Source organism: Galeopterus variegatus, unplaced genomic scaffold, assembly GCF_000696425.1.
Source record: "Galeopterus variegatus unplaced genomic scaffold, G_variegatus-3.0.2 Scaffold1504, whole genome shotgun sequence".
In the NCBI taxonomy this organism is placed as follows: domain Eukaryota; kingdom Metazoa; phylum Chordata; class Mammalia; order Dermoptera; family Cynocephalidae; genus Galeopterus; species Galeopterus variegatus.
The window spans coordinates 62,946-84,195 of record NW_007727615.1 but is presented as its reverse complement, the minus strand read 5'-3'; the positions used below and the strand labels follow the sequence as shown (position 1 = coordinate 84,195).

General features: G+C 42.6%; 1 protein-coding gene across 1 annotated transcript in view; it reads left to right on the top strand.

Annotated features, from left to right (window-relative positions):
* Positions 1 to 21,250, top strand: part of SYN1 (synapsin I) — a 45,028-nt gene that overhangs the window by 661 nt on the left and 23,117 nt on the right. Inside the window, exons 2-6 of the mRNA XM_008577386.1 lie at positions 7 to 68; positions 10,852 to 10,909; positions 11,013 to 11,104; positions 13,284 to 13,440; positions 13,614 to 13,703. Coding sequence (XP_008575608.1) covers positions 7 to 68; positions 10,852 to 10,909; positions 11,013 to 11,104; positions 13,284 to 13,440; positions 13,614 to 13,703 — 459 coding nt within the window. The remainder of the gene's footprint in view (positions 1 to 6; positions 69 to 10,851; positions 10,910 to 11,012; positions 11,105 to 13,283; positions 13,441 to 13,613; positions 13,704 to 21,250) is intronic.

Sequence of the window (21,250 nt, the reverse complement as noted above, 5' to 3'; positions counted from 1 at the left end):
GGGGGCGCAGGCCGCGGGGGCGCTGCCGCCAGGGTGCTGCTGGTCATCGACGAGCCGCACACCGACTGGTAAGCCACTGCCGCGGATGTCTCCCTGCGGGCCTGGGTCCCCATATCGTTCCGCGATGAACGAACAATTATCAAGCGGCACTTGTGTGCCTGGCACCTGGCCCCTTGCCCAAATCCTTTTCCTCTAAATTATCATGCCGGGAGCTTCCTGTGTGCCTCGCCCTTCCCCCCCCTCCCCCAACCTTCCTGCTGAATACAGGTAGCCGTTATCAGGCGCCTGCTGTGTACCTCTTCCTTAATCCCCCTCCCCAAAGCCTTTGGCTTCCATATATTCTGTGAACTGAATGTGTCCTGTCCCCCCCCGCAACCCTTGCCCCAAAGACTGTCCCTTAATGGATCTTGTGAGTATTTATTGAGTACCTGCAATACGCCTCATTGAAGAGCCCTTTCCAAAGGCCTTTGGCTTCAATGATTGTTGTGAGCATTTTCTGAGAGCCTAGTGTGTGTCCTGTTCTCAACCCTTGCCCTAAGGCCTTCTCTCTAATGGATCTTGTGGACAAGTATCCTGTCTGTGCTATGTGTCCCACCCCAGCCTGCTCCTCAAAGGCCTTTCGGTGAACATTGATTGAGTGCCTGCTGTGTATCCCATTCAAGCTTCTTGCCAAAAGCTTTGCCTTTAATGGATCCTATAAGCCTTGACTGAATGCCTTCTGTGTGCCCCAACCCCAGGCCCTTTCTCTGAGGGCCTCTTTCTCCGAAGGTTCTAGGAAGCATTTATTAAGTGCCTGATGTGCGCCCTATCCCAAAGCCCCTTCTCAAACAAATCATTTTCCTCCCGTGAGTTCCATGAGCATTTTTGAGCCTTCTGTGTGTAATTTATCTTCAGACCCTCTCTCCTCAAAGACTTTTTCCTACAATGGATCTAGAAAACATTTATTGAGTGCCTCTTGTATCCCCCATTCTCAAGCTACTTCTTCAAAGGCCTCTCATTTGGTGGATCCATCTAGCATTTATCAACTGCCTGTGGTGTGAGCTTTCTCTAAATGTATTTCCTACAATATATTCAGCAAGCATGTATTGGGTGCCTGCTGTGTACCCCATCCCCAAACTCTTTCCCCAATGCCTTTTCCTCCAGTGGCTTCTGTCTGCATGTATTCAGAACCTTTTGCATCACCCAACCTTAGTCATCTCCCCAAAGGCCTGTGCCTTCAATTAATCCAGGACTCAGATATCTAACATTTTTCTATATGCATCATTTCAATTACTCTTTCCAAAGAACTTTTCTTATAATCACTCCTTGGAGTATTTATGGAGCACCTACTATGTGCCTTCTCCACAAAAGCCTTTCCTCCCATGGATAGAGAATCAAGCTTACATAGATTAAGTTTCTGCATCCCCATTGAGCTTCCCCAAAGGACTTTTCCTGCAAAGATCCAGTGAGCATTTATCAAGTGATTGTATGCCCATCCCTAGCCCCTCATCCGCAAAGGCCTTTTCTTTTAATGGATCCAGTGAGCATTTATTCTTTATCTGCCATGTGTTCCATTCTAATCGTCTTCCCCCAAAGACCTTTTCCTCCAATGGCTCGCATTAGCATTTATGGAATGCCTTCTGTATATTAACACCTCTTTTCCAGAGTTCTTTTCTTCCAGTGGATCCAGTGAGCACTTATGCAGTGCCTGTTGTGTGTAAGGAGTACATTCCCCTCCATTACCCCTAGGAGAATGTGCTCCAATCATAAGGCCTGTCCCCAGAGTCCTTTCCTTTGATATATCCAGAACCCAATTTAGAAAAGCTACCCCTTTCCCACTCCCTTCATTACCCCTAAGATGTCCTGTCCCACCCTTAAGTCCATACTCCAAAGGGCCTTTAGTCTATTTAAGCTGGTAAACACTTGCTGAGCACCTACTGGATGAGTCATTCTCAACTTCCTCTTTCTAAGTCTCTGGAAGTTCCCACCCCTGCCTCAAGAGCTCTCTCTCCAGGAGTCTACTTCAGCCTAAATTTATTGAGTACCTGCTGTTTACTGGTTAGATCACCCCTCCCCTCAGCTGTCTTTCTCTCTATTCAGGGCCATTTATTCATTCTACAGATATTTATTGCATACTTTCCATGTGTCAGAGTGTGGGAAGCATTTATTAAGCTCTACTATATACTAGGAAGAACCTTCCTTCAGCCCCCCTTCCTTCTAATCCCAACCACCAGCTGGCTTTTTCTCCATTCAATCCCACAATCATTTAATGAGCACTTATTGTATACTACTAAGAACCCTGCATTCAATGTCTCTTCTCCCCCTCCTCTTCCAGTCCTAATTCCCCCTTCAACATCCTGCCTTTCATACTACGCAATCCTGAAAGCTCAGAACATGCACTGTTTTCCATTCATTTTGGCTAGGCCTCCTCCCCTACTTAGTAGCCGTCTCTCCAGGTGCCCTTTTCCCCCAATAAATCCAGAAGCACTTATTAATCTTTTACTGTACTCTGTTCAAATAACCACATTCCCACCCCTGCAGCAGGCTTTTCCACTCTTTTCTTCACCAATCCATAAAGCATTTATTAAGTGCGTGCTGTAATTCCTTCACCAACATCCACCCACCAAGGTGCTTCTTCCTGGCTAAAGTTCTTCCACTGAAGTCAGCAAACATTAATGAGGCCCTGCGTGGATGTCAGTAACCACCCTCCTTTGGACTTTCCTTCTCCACTCCAGGCGGGTTCTCTGCTGCTTTTTTTCTTTATTCCACCAAGCATTTATTATCTACTGGATACTGAAAAGTCCCTTCCTCTTTCCATAATCGCAACACCAATCTTTTCCATTTTGTTCTAATCTGTCCAGCAAGCATTTATTGAGCACCTGCTGAATTTAGTGAAAGACACTTGCCTTTCCCTGCAACCCTCGCCCCTTCCTTTCTACATCCCAGAAGCCTGCCTTTATCCCATCATCCCCTCCAGTCTTATCTTCTATTCAGTCTGGCAATTATTATTTAGTGTCTACTATATGTGGAGTGGGGTAGACAAAGGGAGAGAGCCTATGTACACCAGGCTCAGTGTGGGGAACAGAGACCTGCATCACCAACTTGCAGACATTCAAAACCATGCAAGCTTTAGGGATTTGATCCTGGAATAAAGGAGGAGCTGTGCAAGCTCTATATCAGAATGTACACCTGAGTACGTGCAGTCTGACACCTTTCCCACCAAACCTCACCACTCTCATTTCTTCCTGGGTCGTGATCCCTCCAGGGTTTAAAGTTGCAAATTCGGAGTTGAGACTCATCTCCCCTTTTTAGAGATAATTTAGTCCATTGTTTTTCAAACTGTGGGTCACCTTTTAGCTCAAGACCAGCATTTCACTTTCTTCATAAAGTAGAGTAAATAAAAATAGAAACTAACAGAGTATATTGCACATAGTAAGTGGAGTTGTTTAGTGAAACTGTTATTCCAATAAAATCTATAATCGATAATGGATACTATATATTATATATGAGATATACTGTATAATTTGTTGAATGGTGGCTTTATAGTATGTAATACATCTACCAGGGTTCTTCCAAATGTTCACGGCATAATAGAATTAAAAGATAATAGGAATCTTTCCATGAACTTTTTGAAGTACCCTCATATATGTGTATGTTTTTGTTCATGTAGTGGAATAAAATAGAATAGGAAATATCAGACTGCATTGCCCATAATAAAGGTGATTGTTTACTGAAACTTTCATTCAAATTATGTGTATATGTATGTATGCATATGTGTGTGTATAGTATTTATACTATTCATTCTAGATACATATACACATAATATGTAATATAAAACATTTTATGGTTATATAAGACATATTCTGTTTTCTCATATTTGCTGTATAGTGTGTGTTTTAATAATAACATATATTACATATATAGGGTGGGATATTATGTAAATGTGTATATAGTGGGTTATATAAACCCACTATAAATCTCAGTCTTATTGTGGCTGCTTTTCTTAGGTAGACTTCCCTGCAAGCGGCCCCCAAGACTCTGAGATTTGCATACAGGAGATTTATTGGACAGAGCTCTTGGGGACAACCTGGGGCGGGCCAGGGGGGTGGGGTGCGGGGTAGTGAGAGAAGCAGGACTGGGCACAGGGAAAACTTGAGTTGTGATGCAACCACAACAGTGGCCTCAGCCAATCCTCTGAGGAGCTCTGGTGCTGGGATGGCCATTCAGAGTTGTCCTAATTGAGGTAGGGTGGCCATGCCTTTGTATCCCAGCATCTGTCCATCATAGGCTGTAGACTGCCGCCAGAGGAGGCATAATCTTGTTGAGGCAAAGCCCTGCTGCAGAGGCCAACTCCCAGTGAGGGACACAACTGTGAGCCTTCAGCAGCAGACAGTCCCAGAAGCCAGGGGTAGATGGAAAGGTCTGAAGGGGGATGTAAGGATCTGAGTGGTGCCCACAGTCTACCCCTTGTATTCCCCCAATTCACTTGCTTCTTGTAGTAAGTTCCCCGCACTGGGAACAGCATTTCCATGATTCTAATTGGTCTTGTTTTCTGGGAGAAACTTGAAAGGGCACGGTAGTGGGACAAACTAGTCTCTGCTGCTGCAGTTGATTTCAAGACCATAAATGATATTCATTGTCTCCTTCCTCTATTATGCATTCTAGATTCCCCTCACCTTCAACTAGCACCTCTGATGGTCTTGGTGGCTTACCTGGTGGGTGATCCACTCCTTCATCCTTGAGGGATCCCTGAGACTTAAGTCCTCATGCCCTTTTCAGGCTATGGACTGTACTTGTCCATTTTCTATCAAAGTTGAGCAAGGAGCACCAACAGATGCCCAAGTGCATCACCTGGGTGCTAGACAAGCTCCTCCATGCCCTCTGCTGTGTACCAGCAGCTCTACCTCCTCCTGATGATCAGGGTCATGTCATGTCCCCTGCCAAGAGAGTGATTCTTCTTCATATCCCTTGGCATGAGAAACCTGAAGTGTCTAGGTGGCAACCATAGCTTAGAGTTTAATGGGATTCTTGCTGTGTCCCCTGGTAGCAGTGTTCCCCCTTGGAGAACCAAGACCTCTAACCTTGCAGAGCCCTGAGGGAACAGGAAGCATAGATTCCAAAAGTGGATCACTGGGATTGATGCTAAGCTGGGCTACTCCCGCCTTAACCTCTGGGTTCCCAGACCCATGTATTCTACCTATTAGGAACACAGCACATACAATCATCATTGGTTTAGGATTTACACTATGTTTTGGAGGATGGTACCCACTCTTGCATGGTATCACCTGCAAACTGGGGTCTTAGCTGTGGCTGCAACAAATTTTTCCATCTTTCTGTCAGGCCAGCAGCTTCTGGGTGCTGTGGTATGTATGTCATCAGTTGATTCCATGATCATGCGCCCACTTTTGCACCTCCTTTAGTTTTCTGTGAGGTGTGTCCTTTGGTTTGATGCAATGTTATGTGTGGCCCCATGCTGGTGGATCAAATATTGTGTTAAGCCCTTGGACAGTGATGCTGGCTAAGATCCTGCAGTCAGAAAAGGCAAACCCATATATGGAATGTTCCAGTTAAAATAGATCGCTACTCTTTCCAGGGTGGAAGGTACCTGATGTAATCAGCTTGCCACAAAGTGACTGGTTGGTCTTCTTGAGGGATGGTGTCATATCAGGGACTCGGTGTTATTCTCTGTTGCTGGCAGGTTGGACATTCAGCAGTAATGCTGTTGGCCCCACACATAGCTTCTATCTCTGCTGTTCTTGCCACCTCATTGATGTGCCCATCTGCTAGCTCTGGGGCAGCTAATTAGAGAAGCTGGCTGACGTCATCTGGCTGACTCATTCTGTCTACCTGGTTGCCCAGTGCCATTTCCATGGTGGGTGCTGTCTGGTGGGTGTTAACACACAACACGAAGATCTTCACTCCTCACTTTTTGCCCACTCCCATCTGTCCACCCACATTTCCATATCCCAGACCTCCTTGTCCTGATCTTCCAGTCTTTTTCCTTCCAGATCTCTGACCAGCCAGCCAAGCCATTCCCACTGCCCATAAGTGAATATATATACTAATCTTGAGCCACTTCTCTTTCCACACAAAGTAGGTGACCAGGTGCACAGTCCAAAGCTCTTCCTATTGGGGGCTCTGCCAGTGTCTTTCGGGGTCACTCAAGTGGGGCTATAGGGCAGCAACTGTCCATGTTTGCCTTCCACCCACATAGCAAGGCAACCCATTTGTGAACCAAGCTTAGGCTTGTTCCTCTTTCATCAGCTGGTCTTAAGGCGTCCCCTTAGCTGAGGGCGAGGTACCAGCACGACACTTGTGGAAGACATGGGGATCTGGGTTACCTGCTCACACGGCTTGCTTGGTCCTGCATGGGCTCAATCCTGACTGCTGAGCCATTACTTGGTGGTCTGGCAGGACCCCACTCCTATTGGGCAGTTCTGGATGCATGGCCACTTGGTGCCCCATGGTCAAGCATTCTGTTTCTGTCAGAGCCCAGTACTGCAGCGGGATTTGTTTCTATAAAGACATATTCTCTGCTGCAGATGGCATTGGCCTCACTCCAGAACCCCGAGGGCCACCCACTTGGGCTTCCCATAAGCTCCACATGGCATCTTTTCCCACTACTGACACCTCCAGTATCAAGGATCTGCCAGATCATATGGCTTAAGTGGCAGGACTGCTTGCACCACAGCCTGGACCTGCTGTAGAGCCCTTGTCCACTCTGGACCCCACTCAGAGCTGGTAGTTTTACATGTCACCTGGAATATAGGTCAGACTGATATTTCCAGGTGTGGAATATGCTGCCTCCAGACCATGAAGAGGCCTACAAGGCATCGTGCTTTTCTCTTCATGGTGGAAGGTGCGAGATGCAATGCTTTGCTCTGTTATTTGGCAGGGCTGTCCTGGCGTGCCCTGGACTACTGGGTCCCTAAAAATTTTACTAATGTGGCAGGCCCTTGAATCTTCGTAGGGTTTGTCCCCCACCCTCTGGAATGCATGTGTCTTATCAAGGCAATATGCTAACCATCTCTTGCTCATCTTGCACAATCAGTGTGATATAGTCGATACAGTGGCGCAGTGTGATATTCTGTGGGATGTCCAGATGGTCTAGGTTCCTCTGGACTATACGGGGGGTCTTCAAAAAGTTCATGGAAAGATTCATATAATCTTTTAAATCTATTTTTCCACAAACTTTTTGAAGTGCCCTCATATTATGACAGGATAGGAGAGATAGCATAGCCCTATGGCAAGGCCATCAACGAATATTGTTGTCAGTCCGACGTGAGTGTGAACTGTTTCTCGTCCTCTTATTTTCTTTCTGTTTTTGGCAGCTGGCCAGCACAGAGATCAAACCCTGGACCTTGGTGTTTTCAGTACCATGCTCTAACCAACTGAGCTAACCAGCCACTCTCATCTTCTTTTCTAATCAGAATAGAAAAGAGTGAATTTGCCAAATTGGTGGCCACCTGCTACACCTGAGATGTCATTAATCTGTTCTAGCAATGACAGCATGTCCAGTATGGCAGGTACAATCAAGGGTACTACTTGGTTGCACTTGCTGTCATCTATAAGCATTCTCCAGAATCCATCCAGCTTCTTTGGGGCCAAACTGGTTAATTCAGTGGAGATAAGATGGAGCCAACACCCCTGCATCCTTTAGATCTTTCAGAGTGCCACTAGTTTCCACCATCACCCCTACGATGCATACAGTATTGTTTTGCATTTGCCATTTTGATCAGGGAACGAGGGTGTGTGCCATTTCAGAAGCTTCCATTTGGACTTCTCTACTTCTTTAGCTCTTACCCCCAAGCCAAGGAACCCATGTAGGGGTTCTGACCACTACAAAGTAAATCATTCCAATTATGCTTTTGTGAACTGGGGAAGTGACCATTGGGTGGGTCTCTGGACCCAGTGGACCCACTGTGAGCAGGACCAGTGCCAGGACTTCATTTATTACCTTACCGCTTTTCAATATGGCTAGTGCCAGTCTCGCCAACATATTCCTTATTGATTTCATAAGTTGGGTATATCCTCTGGGCCCTCCTGTAGGACATAGTCAGCTGATGGGTTTTCCAGATTTAAGTAGTATGTCTACTCTAACATGTCTGCTTCTTTGAGCCCTTTGCTCCTTCCCTCCACAATGGAAGTTCTGGCATTTCTGCTTTGCTTAGTGTGGGCCTCTGTTTTCTCCAGGCTTTCAAGAGTCATCCTAGCAGTGTGTTAGTAACATCTCCTAGGGTCCTTGCCAGGATTTTAAGTTCTGTATCCTGGGAGAGCGCTCCAACTTCCTGTTCCACCCCCTTGATCCATTGTCCTCAGGACCCAGTACCATGTATACTCTCCCAGCTCCTGCCAGTGCATATTAGCCAGATTCCTCAGCTTCTTTTGTATTTTGTTCCTCTCCTTCCTTTGCAAGCCTAGAACCTCTCCAGTCAGGATGTGCTAGGATTCAACCCTGGTTATTGATCTGGTTTCCAGGAGGAAGGTGGGGGTGGATTCTGAGAGGCGAGCATTGTCTTATAAGGCACCTACTTCAGTGGAGGCCTCTGCATTATCTTCAAGCAGAGGGAAGGTCTCTATTCCAACAAGGGGCAGTTGTCTACTTCTGCAGACCCAGTGGGTTCAGGTGAGCCTGTAAGTTCATGGTGTTTAATTGCATCTGTCCAGATATCCTCTTCCCAAGCCTCAGGGTCCCACTCCTGCCTGTCATGTTAAGGCCCTGAATATGGTGTAGGAGATGTGCTGGGCCTGAGAATTCAACCTTTTCTGAAGCTCTGCCACACTTACCATGAAATCCTCAGCCTGGTCTGTCCTCTGGTTGTGGGATATTAGGATTCCCTTAAAATGCAGCCAGGGAGGTCCTCTGGCTTTCACATTTTGCCTTGAATTGCTGATGATTCACCCTGAGCATGTCAGATCTTTCTTCAGCTACTCAAGGCATAAAACCCAAGTCTGGTTACCATTTCCCTCATTATTTCTAAGTGCCAGGAGTATTTCAGCAGCCCATACATTTCCTTCCACTGGAATCCCATTACAGTCCACCATCAGGAAAAGTCACTGCCGCTCCAGAACCCCATGGGCCTGCACTGTGATTCCCCTACTCGGGAGAATAAACTCCATGCAGCATCTTTTCCCACTACTGACACCTCCAGTGCAATGGGCTACGCCACCTCCAGCGTCCTGCTTGTGTCACAGCCTGGACCTGCTGCTGAGCACTTCGCACAGCTACAGCATGTGAGGGGCTATCTGTGCCCCACCTCCCACCACTGACACATTCTCACTGCCATCTGGCTGCTGGGTGATGCAGCTCCAGACACAGTACAGCCTTCCTTGTAGTTTGACTTCTGTGGCCCACTGTTGTGTTCCCTGGAAACAGACTTTGAGACAGAGATTTGCATGCAGGAGGCTTATTGGGAGTGTCTTTGGGATCGACACCTGTGAGGAGGATAGGGTTCAACAGAGGGAGAGGCTGGCCCACGTGCGATTGCATCTGAGGCCTCAGCTGATCCTAGGGAAGCTCTGGAGCTGGGACGGTCCTTCAGAGTCAGCCCAGATTGAGGCAAGAGGCTGGCCTTTGCACCCGCTCGTAGCCCAGATATAGGCCATGGGCTGCCCTCATGAAGTAAATGTAGCCTCCGCCAAGGCAGTTCCCTGTGATAGAAGACAGTTCCCAGTGGGGACACAGCCATGAGCTGTCAGCAGCTGCTTTTCAAGGTACATTGGCCGCAAAGAGGAGGCCTGAGCAGAATACCACAGTATCTACTACACTTATGTTCAGAAAGCTTTTAAAAACAGTGATATACACTCGTCATCCACATTCATCAGTTTATAGGTGAAAATGTGCAGGTCTGAGAGAGATTCTCTTCCAATGCTTGTGAGGGGACAGTGTCTGTGAAGGTGTGTGCGTGAGAGACAGACAGACAGACAGAGAAAGTAAAAAGAAATAGCTGTACTTGGGATCTCTTGCATATGTCAGTGAAGTCACCAGCGTCCATCAGTGCGGTGTGTATGTGTCAGAGACCCTGACTGTGTGCATGTCAGTGAGCAGTGGCCCTGGGAGTGTCCTTCCCTTCATCCCTTTCCATGAGGAACCTGACTGAGGATGAGCTTCCACCTATGGAGAAGCTATCAGGTAGAAATTCAGTACCTAGGGCAGGAGGCCAGAAGAAACCAAGCCCGGCTGGGGATAGGCCTGGGGACGTGCCTACTGACTGCAGTTCCAACTCCTCTCCCTCCTGTGGCTTCCCCTCATCCTCAGCTGCGTTCCTCCCCACCCCCCATCTTTGCCACTGCAGTGTCTTTGGAACCACTCCAGCCCGTACCCCTTAATCTGCTGCTCCTTTTCGGACACAGCTGCCCAGCCATGGCTGTTGTGTCCCTCACAGCACACAACCACACATGGTGAATGTGCCCCTCCTTGGGAAAGGGCCAGAGAGCAGAGAGATGCTTCAGGCCACACAAGGCATACTTCATTGATTTGTATTTCCTAAGGTTCTTTGCCATTTACAGACCTTCATGCTATTTCAAACTATGTCATAATTTATATAGCACTACTCATTTTGACGAGCTTTTCAAAAACACATACAATAGCAGTGTGATGAGTAGACTAAACGGTAGGACATGCCTGCTCCCTGTGGTGTAAGGACATATTTTATAGTTTGCAATGTCCTTTAACATTTATGCACCTCCGTGAAGATTGCAACAGACAGCATCATTCGCAAAACACTGCTGATGTTTTCAAAGTATTTCAGCTATTATAAAGCACTTTATGGTTGCTCTAGTAGCACTGAAGGGGAAAGGGGTCAAGGGACTAGCCTGGGTGTTGTTTTTCTCTCCAAGATTTGAAAGATGTGCTCTGTTTTTCCTCTCCAGGGCAAAATACTTCAAAGGAAAAAAGATCCATGGAGAAATTGACATTAAGGTAGAACAGGTAAGTTGGGGCAGGTGGACTTGGGGATCAACTGGCCAGACTGCAACCTGAGTGGTCATTTTTGCTTGATGTGGGTGAATCACCAATTTTCTTTCCTTTCCAGGCTGAATTCTCTGATCTCAACCTCGTGGCTCATGCCAATGGTGGATTCTCTGTGGACATGGAAGTTCTTCGGAATGGGGTGAAGGTCATGCGGTGAGTATTGTAAGGGCCAGGAGAAAACTTCCTCTTCAACCCCCTGAAGCTTCTCTGAAAAATCAACTAATAGATTAATATGGGAAAAGAAAACAAATTTTATTATTTAATGTGCTGGGAGGGGGCAATGCATGGAGGAATCACAAGAGAGTAATTTCACAATTTCCCAGTAGGGTAGAGATGCTTATATACCTCTCTTCACAGGGAAAGGGAATATGGGGGGTGTAGGAGTAAATGATTTCTAAAGGGACTCAATGAGCTTGGAGAACATACAGTGGCCTGGGACAAAGTCTATTTGGCCCACAGAGCAGACAATGACCAGTAAATTATTGTCTTCAAAACACTGAACAGGGGCCGGCCCGGTGGCGCACTGCTACAGTGCGCCGCTTGGGAGTGCGGTGGCGCTCCCACCGAGGGTTCGGATCCCACATGCAGACCGGTTCCCGCTCACTGGCTGAGCGAGGTGCGGGAGCAACGCCGAGGGTTGTGATCCCGTTGCCAGTCCCGGTCCAGTACGGGCGCAACACTGAGGGTTGCAATACGTTGCCGGACACGAAAAAAGACAAAAAGGAAAAGAAAAAAAAAACACTGAACAGGACAGAAGTAGAAGACAGTGGTCTGTAACAAAAGTCTGTCCAGGTGTTGACAGACTCCAGTCTTCCTTCCTCTGATATGAGTTAAGTTAATGAAAACTCAGGGAAAGGACTGTAGGTAATTGTCTTCTTCTTTGGTGGGTCCAGACTTCAGGCAGATAAGGAAAACAGCTTCATCTTGTGCTTTGGAGAGTGACAGAGGATTGAGAGACAGGACGGGGAGAGAGGTCAAGGAGACCTTGAGGCTGCTTCTTTATTCCAGCATGTCAAAGCACCATATTTGGGGGTAATGGCTTTCTGCAACCCAACAGTATGAAAAGTGTACCTTGGGGTTAGAAAGAGGCATAGGACTCTCTCTCTTTTTTTTTTTTCCTTTTTATATTTTTTCGTGACCGGCAACGGGATCGCAACCCTCGGTGTTGCACCCACACCGCGCTCAACCAGTGAGCGGACCGGTCTCTATATGGGATCCGAACCCTCGGCGGGAGCACCGCCACACTCCCAAGCACCGCACTCTACCAAGTGCGCCACCGGGCCGGCCCAGTAGGACTCTCTTAAAGCTAGTGGAGAGTCCTCACCTCCTCACCTACCCTTCTGTGAGCAAGAACTTAGGCACAGAATGTGCAGAGATAACTTTTCTTCTGAAGAGCCAAAGATCCCAGCAGACCACAAGACAAACTTTTCAATTATTAGTTCAACAAATATTTGTTAAGTGTCAGCTGCATGCCAAGTGCTGCTCTCAGCACTTTACATTCAACAAGTAGTTATTGAGAACCTACTATGTCCCAGCAGCTGTTCTACATGCTGTAAGATGAAAAAAAAAAAAAAAGAAAGAAAAGAAAACCTGCCCTCGTGAAGCTTACATTCTACTGTGGGATACATACAATAAATAAATAAATAAGAAAATGTAAAAGTGCTAAGAAAAAATACAAGGGTACTTCAAAAAGTTTGTGGAAAAATAGAATTAAAAGATAATACAGTTGAGAAGAAATTAGACAATAGAAAAATAAAATAAAAATAAATTTTAAAAATTTGAAAGATAATACGAATCTTTCCACGAACTTTTGGGAGTACCTTTGTACAGCAGTAAAGCAGAGGTATGGATTGTTGGCTGGTGGTGGGTCTGCAATTTGAATAGGGTGGCCTAGTAGCATGAGAGACATTTGAGGAAAGGCCTGAAGGAGATGAAGGAGTGGTCCATGCAGATCTCTGGGGGGGAATGTTTCAGGCAGGCAGAATAACTTGCCTAGAGGCCCTGAAGCTAGAATTTATTCTGGGCACACACTTTGAGGACAGCTGATCATCTGAGAGGTTGTGACCAGGGAGCTGACATTGCTGAGTGGGTAAGCTGCAAGCTGACCTTGGTGAGGAGGGGAGCAGGTAGGAAAGGCTTAAAGGGGATCACCTGATAGGGAAAGGGGAAAAAGGGTGCACGAGTCACAGGAAATAGCCGGTGCATGTGTGCAGAGGTAAGAAACCACTTTGCAATTTCTGGGAGCTGTGGAGATTGAGAAATTTGGTCTTTGTTCCAAGCATGGTGGTGAGCTTTTGGGGGAACACTCAACACTCCTACTTTGCCGCTCCAGGTCTCTGAAGCCAGACTTTGTGCTGATCCGTCAGCACGCTTTCAGCATGGCACGCAATGGAGACTACCGCAGTTTGGTCATCGGGCTGCAATATGCAGGAATCCCCAGTGTTAACTCTTTGCATTCTGTCTACAACTTCTGTGACAAGCCCTGGGTGGTAAGTGACAGGAGATGTGCTACTGACAGAGCGAGTAGCTCATGTATGCATGTGGGAGCTTGAAGCCACTCTGTGATTTTTGGGAAATGAGGATGTTCAGAAGCTCTGAATCCCAGCTTGGAGACTCCCTCCAAGCCAGGGACTTGCTAACACATCTCTCCTGGCTCTCATAGTTTGCCCAGATGGTTCGACTGCACAAGAAACTGGGGACAGAGGAATTCCCTCTAATCGATCAGACCTTCTACCCCAATCACAAAGAGATGGTGAGTGTGGGGGAAATAGAGTGGGCAAGAGGGAAGAGAGTCATAAGTAGAGCAATAATATTACCAATGGTGTATTAACGATGGTACAGTATCGGAGAGTGCAGCTGGTGTGTGCATGTGGAGGTACGAAGTTGCTTTGTGATAGGGGCTATTAATACCACAAATTTACTTGTGGTTACAAGTGTGAATTACACCATCAATGCCAACATTTATCAGATCCTGTGGCTCGTATTATCTGTTCTTGCCAGTATTAAAAATCCATTTCCAACGTAAATGAACAAAATTTATGTAATTAATCAGATTATATTACATATAGAAATCAAGTCTAGAGGCTGGGAAGGGGAGTGGGAGGAGGGATAAGGAGAAGTTGGTTAACAAATATGAAATTACAGCTAGGTAAGAAAAATAAGTTCTAGTGGTGTACAGTAGTGCTAGGCATCTGTAATTAACAATAATTTATCACATGTTCTCAAATGGCTAGAAGAGAGAAATTCAAATGCTCGCATCACAAAGAAATGATAAATTTTTGTGACAATGGATATGCTAACTACTGATTTGATCATCACACATTGTATACATGTATTAAAATGTGACTCTTGGGCCGAGCCTGTGGCGCACTCGGGAGAGTGCGGTGCTGGGAGCACAGTAGCGCTCCCGCCGCGGGTTTGGATCCTATATAGGGATGACCGGTGCGCCCACAGCGCGGCCGGTCTCAAAAAGGACAAAAAAAAAAAATGTGACTCTCTACCCCATAAATATGTATAATTATTACGTCAATTAAAAGTAAATTAATTTTTAAAAAAAGAAATCATGTAATTTTACTAACGTTGTTAAATATTCTCCTAATAGAAATTTTATCCATATTTCAAGTTAGGATTGCCAACAAAAATTATCAGTACCAATTTTATAAATAAGATTGTTTAGAAATTGAATCATTGGTTACTATAATACTAAATATAATCACTAATTTTACAAACTATCACTAATGTTACAAATTATCACCAGTACTACAAATTGTTGTTACTGATGTAAATTATGAGTACATGGTGTTATGAAATTAAATTATAGTTCCTAATAGAGATCAAAAAAACCATTACTAGTATCATCAGAGATTATAGCTATTATTGCAAATTATTATTGATATTACAAATTATGCTCTATTATAAGTTATAAATGCCTGTTTTAAATTATACTATACTCGGGCCGGCCCAGTGGCGCACTTGGTAGAGTGCAGTGCTTGGGAGCGTGGCCACGCTCCCGCCGTGGGTTCGGATCCCATATAGAGACTGGTCCACTCACTGGTTGAGCATAGTGCGGGCGCGACACCGAGGGTTGCGATCCCGTTGCCAGTCGCGCAGTATGGGCATGACACTGAGGGTTGCAATCCCGTTACCGGTCACGAAAAAAGACAAAAAGGAAAAAAAAATTTTTTTTTAAATAAATTATACTATACTTAATAATAGAACTCGAATTATCATCACTGATATCATCAAATATAACAACTAATATTGTAATTTATTACCAGTGTTACAAATTAAGTTTATCAATATAAATGATTAGTACCTGTGTTGTGAATTAAGTTATAATTACCAAAAGAAATCAAACTATTAGTACAAACAGTATAAAATATTGTTACAGATACAAATTATTACCAATGTTATAAATTAAGATTACCAATATAAATTATGAGTACCTATGTTTTGAATTGTCTTATAGTTTCTGATAGAAATCATTACTAATGTGGTTAGTGTTCCAACTGCTATTATAAGTGATTACTAATATTAAAGTTCTGATTACTGATATAAACCATTATAACCACAGTTATGAATCAAATTTTAGTTGCAAATGGAAATTGAATCATTGTTACTAATTCCATGAAGATTTACAACTAATTTTGCAAATTTTTACCAATGTTACAAATTATTTCTGCTCGTATAAATAATCACCACCAATTTTATAACTTAAATTACAATTATATATTGGTATTGACCCAGCATTACCAACTTGATTAAATAAACATTGCCACTAATATTACCAATTCTTACCATGTTACAAATTATGATCATTGATATAAGTTAACAGTATTATGAATTAAGTTTACTTCCAGATAAGGTCAAATCAATAGTTCCAAGGAAGCCAAGTTTGTTTATCATTATTATTATCCCACGTTCTTTGAGAGACAATACAGCAAAATGTGATTAAGAGCATGGATTCTGTAGCCAGAATTTCTATATGGGACTCCTAGCTCCATAACTTATTAGCTGCCTAACATAAGAAAAGTTACTTAAACACCCTGCGCCTTAGTTTACTGATCTGCATAATGTGGGTAAATAATATTTCCTGCCTCATAGAGCAGGTACAAAAATGAAATTACTTTATATATGTAGGTGGTTAAAACAGTGGATCTGGCATATATTAACCGCTACCTAAGTGTTGGCGAAGTTCCCCTTTTATTCCTAGTTTATTGAATGTTTTTATCATGAAAGTATGTTGGACTTTGCCAAATGTTTCTTCTGTGTTTATTGACATGATCACATGGTTTTATTCTATGAATACGGTATATTACATTAATTGATTTTCATGTAGGTTGATAAGTTTATAAGTTTGTTTATAATGTATCTAGATGTAGACATTTTCATTTCTAAGCTAAATTTCGCTTGGTCATAGTGTAAATCCCTTTTATATGTTGTGGGATTCAGTTTGTTAGTATTTTGTTGAGGATTATTGTATCAATATTTATAAGGGACATTGGTCTGTAGTTTTCTTTTCTTATGATGTCTTTGTCTGGTTTTGGCACTGGGGTAATTCTGGCCTTGTAGAATGAATTGAACAATTTTCCCTTCTCTTCTATTTTTGGGAAGATTTTACGAAGATTGCTGTTAATTCTTTTCAAATGTTTGTAAGCCATATCATTCACCAGTGAAGACATCTGGTCCTGGATATTTGTTTGTAGAAAAAAAAATTTTTTTTATTCCTGATTCAATATCTTCACTTTTTATAGGTCTATTCAGATTTTCCATTTCTTCTTGAGTCGGTTTTGGTAGTTTGTGTCTTTCTAGGAATTTTTCCATTTCATCTAGGTTTTCTAATTTGTTGGCATACAATTGTTCAACTATTCATAATGCTCTCATATAATCCTTTTTATTTCTGTGAGGTCAACAGTAGTGTTCCCTATTTCATTCCTGATTTTAGTAATTAGAGTTTTCTGTCTTTTTTTCTTAGTCAAAAGGTTTGTAAATTTTGTTGATCTTTCCAAAGAACCAATTTTTCATCTCATTGGTTTCTCTATCATTTTTCTATTTTCTATGTCATTTATTTCCATTCTAATCTTTATTACTTCTTTCCTTCTGCTTGCTTTGGGCTTAGTTTTCTCTTCTTTTTCTAATTTCTTCAGATGGAAGATTAGGTTGTTGATTTTGATATCTTTCTTTTTTTAAAATATAGGCATTTACAACCACAGGCATACCTCAGCGATATTGTGAATTGAGTTCCAGGTCACTGCAATGAAGCAAATATTGCAATAAAGCAAGTCACACAAATTTTTTGGTTTTTCAGTGCATATAAAAGTAATGCTGGGCCGGCCCGGTGGTGCACTGCTACAGTGCGCCGCTTGGGAGTGCGGCGGCACTCCCGCCGAGGGTTCGGATCCCACGTACAGACTGGCCGCTCACTGGCTGAGCAAGGTGCGAGCGTGACACCGAGGGTTGCGATCCCGTTGCCGGTCACGAAAAAAGACAAAAAGGAAAAAAAAAAGTTATGTTTACACTGTACTGTACTCTATTAAGTATGCAACAGCATTATGTCTTTAAAAAACGATGTATATACCTTAATTAAAAATGCTAAGAAAAAAAGTTGGTAAAATGGTGCCAATAGAGTTGCTTAACACAGGGTTGCCACAAATCTTCAATTTGTAAAAACCACAATATCTGCTAAGCACAATAAAGCAAAGTCCAATAAAACAAGGTATGCCTGTATGAATTTCCCTCTAAGCATCTCTTTAGCTGCATTTTTTAAGTTTTGGTATGTTGTGTTTTAACTTTTATTCATCTCAAAATATCTTGTAATTTCCCTTGTGATTTTGTCTTTGACCCATTTGTTATTTAAGAATGCGTTGTTTACTTTCCACATATTTGTAAATTCCCAAATTTTCTTCTGTTATTGATTTCTAATTTTATTCCATTGTGGCCAGGGATCGTACTTTGTATGATTTCAGTCATTTTACATTTATTGAAATTTGTTTTCTGACTTAATATATAGTCTGTCTGGGAAAATGTCTCATGTGAACTTGGGAAGAATGTATATTCTACTCTTGTAGGGTGCAGTGTTTTATAGATGTCTGTTAGGTCTAATTGGTTTATAGTTTGTTCATGTCTTTCCTTGTTGATCCTCTGTCCAGTTTTATCCATTTTTTAAATGGGGTATTGAAGTCTCCAGCTATTATTGCTGAATTGGCTATTCTTTCTCCAATTTTGCCTACTATTGTTTCATGTATTTGGAGGCTCTGTTGTCAGGTTCATATGTATTTATTGTTGTTATATCTTCTTGAGAGACTGACCCTTTTATCATTACAAAATATCCCTCTTCATTTCTAGTAACAATTTCTGTTTTAAAGTCTATTTTATCTGATATTAGTATAGCCATTCCAGCTCTCTTTTGGTTACTGTTTTCATGGTAAATCTTTTTCTATCACTTACTTTCAATTTATTTGTCTTTGAATCTAAAATCTGTGTCTCATAAACAGCATATAGTTGGGTCATGTTTTATGTCCATTCTGCCTACCTCTGCCTTTTAATTGGAGTTCATAATTCATTTATATTAGTGTGATTGCTGGTAAGGGAGAATTTATGTTTGCAATTTTCCTATTTGTTTTCTATTTATGTCTTTTTTGTTTCTATATTTCTTCATTAATGCCCCCTTTTGTGTTAAATAGATATTTTCTAGGATGCCATGTTAATTTTCTTGTTGTTACTTTCCCTATGCTTTTTTAAAAATTATTTATTTAGTGGTTTCCCTGATGATTACTTAATTTATACCATTCTGGCATAGAATTAATACCAAATTAATTTTAATAACATAAAAATCTTTGCCTCTATATAGCTTTATTCCCTCACCCCTCCTTTGTGATGCAAATTACATCTTTACATATTGTGTTCCCATGAACATAGACTTATAGTTATTGCTTTACTCAGTTGTTTTTTAAATCAGATAGGAGAGAAAAAGTGTTACCAAAAAAAATGCATTTATACCATCTTTTATATTTACCTGTGTAGTTATCTTTACAGATACTCTTTATTTCTTCATGTAGATTTGAGTTACTTCTACTGACATTTAAGTCGGAAGCACTCCCTTTAGCATTTCTTGTAGGAGAGGTGTGCTAGTGATGAATTATCTCAGTTTTTGTCTACCTGTGAATGTCTTCATGTTTCCTTTTGTGTGTCTGTGTGGCTGGCTGGCAAAGGGATCCAGACCTTTGACCTTGGTGTTATCAACAACAAGCTGTAACCAAGTGAGCTAACTGGCCAACCCTCTCCTTCATTTTTGAAAGGTAATTATCCTGGATATAGAATTCTTGGTTGATAGTCTTTTTCTTTCAGCACTTTGAATATGTTGTCCCACTGTCTTCTGGCCTCCAAGGTTTCTGATGAGAAATCAGCTGCCAATCTTATGGAGAATCCCTTGTACTTGACGAATCACTTCTCTCATACTATTTTCAAAATTCTCGCTTTGTCTTTGGCTTTCCTAAGTTTGTTTATGATGTGTCTAGTGTATATCTCTTTGAGTTTATTCTACTTGTAATTCAGTGAGCTTCTTGAATGCATAGATTAATGTTCTTCATCAAACTTGGGAGGTTTGGGGGAGCTATTATTCCTTCAAATATTCTTTCTTGCATCTTTTTATCTACTCCCCCCCTTTTGTGTGTGCTGATACCCATTGTGTGTGTGCTGATATACTTGATGGTATTCCACAAGACTCTAAGGCTCTGTTCATTTTGTTATTTTTTTTTCTTTTTCTTCCTCAAATTGGATAATCTCTACTGACCTATCTTCAAATTCACTGGTTATTTACTCTATCCACTCAAATCTACTGTTGAGCCCCTCTGGTGAATTTTTCATTTCAGCTGTAGTGATTTTCATCTCCAGAACTCCTACTTTTTAATAGTTTCTATCTTTTGCTGATATTCTCTACTTATTAGGATGCCATTTTCATACTTACCTTTAGTTCTTTAAACATGGTTTCCTTTAGTTCTTTGAAAATAGTTAAAATCACTAATTTGTAGTTTTTGTCTATTAAGTCCAACATTTGGGCTTCCTTGGGGACAGTGTTCATTGACTGCTTTCTTTTTCCTGTGTTTGGGCCGTACTTTCTTGGTTTTTTGTTTGTTTGTTTGTTTGTTTGTTTTCTCTTGGTGGCTGGCAGGTAAGAAAATCTGAACCCTTGACCTTAGTGTTGTCAACACTGTGCTCTAACCAGAAAACTGAACATTTTAATAATATAATGTTGTCAGTCTTGAAATCAGGTTCTCCCCCCTCCGCAGGGTTTGTTTTTGTTGCTCTTCATTGGTTTTTTTTTAACTGACTTTCCTCAACTAATTCTGTAAAGTCTACATTCTTTGTCATGTGTGGCCACTGAAGTTTCTGCTCCATTTGCTTAGTGATCAGCTAATGATTGGACAGATATTTCTTTAAACACTGGAAGCCAGTAAGTCCCTCAGTCTTTGCTGATGGGCTCTGTGTGTATGTTGGGGTGTGCTTTTAATGCTCAGGCAGGCTGTTTACAACTTTGCCTTAGCCTTCCCTTCATGATTGTGCAGAGCTTTGAGGTCAGCCAGAGATCCTAGGCATGCACACAGCCTGATGCATACTTGTGGGTTTCTAAATTCCTAGGAATATGTCAGAGCTTTTCAAAGCCTCCTATGGACATCTCATTCATAACTTTTCCTTTTAAGATTTTTGGTCAGCTTATTGTTTCTCTTCAGATAGCTGTTATGTTAGACAATTGCTGCTGATTGTTTTTGAAAAACACCGCCAAGAAAAGCTGTTTGCACCAGATGAACTCTGAGTCAGGTCAAATAAAGACAAGCCCTGTGAGTGGGAATATCCAGGAAAGTGCCAAACAGGTCAAATAAAAACAGTTCTCTGTGAATAGACTTTTAGAAGAACTCCAACCCTGTTCTGCCTCCTCCAGTGGTTGCTAGGCTACTGGTTTTCACCAGAACTGTAGGGCTGTTGGTTTTATCCTCTTATAGAGGTAGGGAGAAGGGGATGGAAAGTTCAAATGCTACAAGCTTATTGTTCTTAGCAAGATCCAGCCATTTTCCTTGAATAAATGCTTCCTGATTTGTAAACCTTTACTCAATTTCCAGGGACTTGACAAAGTTGATTTTGACAATTTTTGCCATTGTTCTCATTGCTTTTATGGAGAAGAGGATTTTTTTTTTCCTTTTTGTCTTTTTTACTGACCGGTAATGGGATCGCAACCCTCGGTGTCGCGCCCGTACCGGGGACCGGCAACGGGATCACAACCCTCAGTGTTGCGCCCGCACCGCG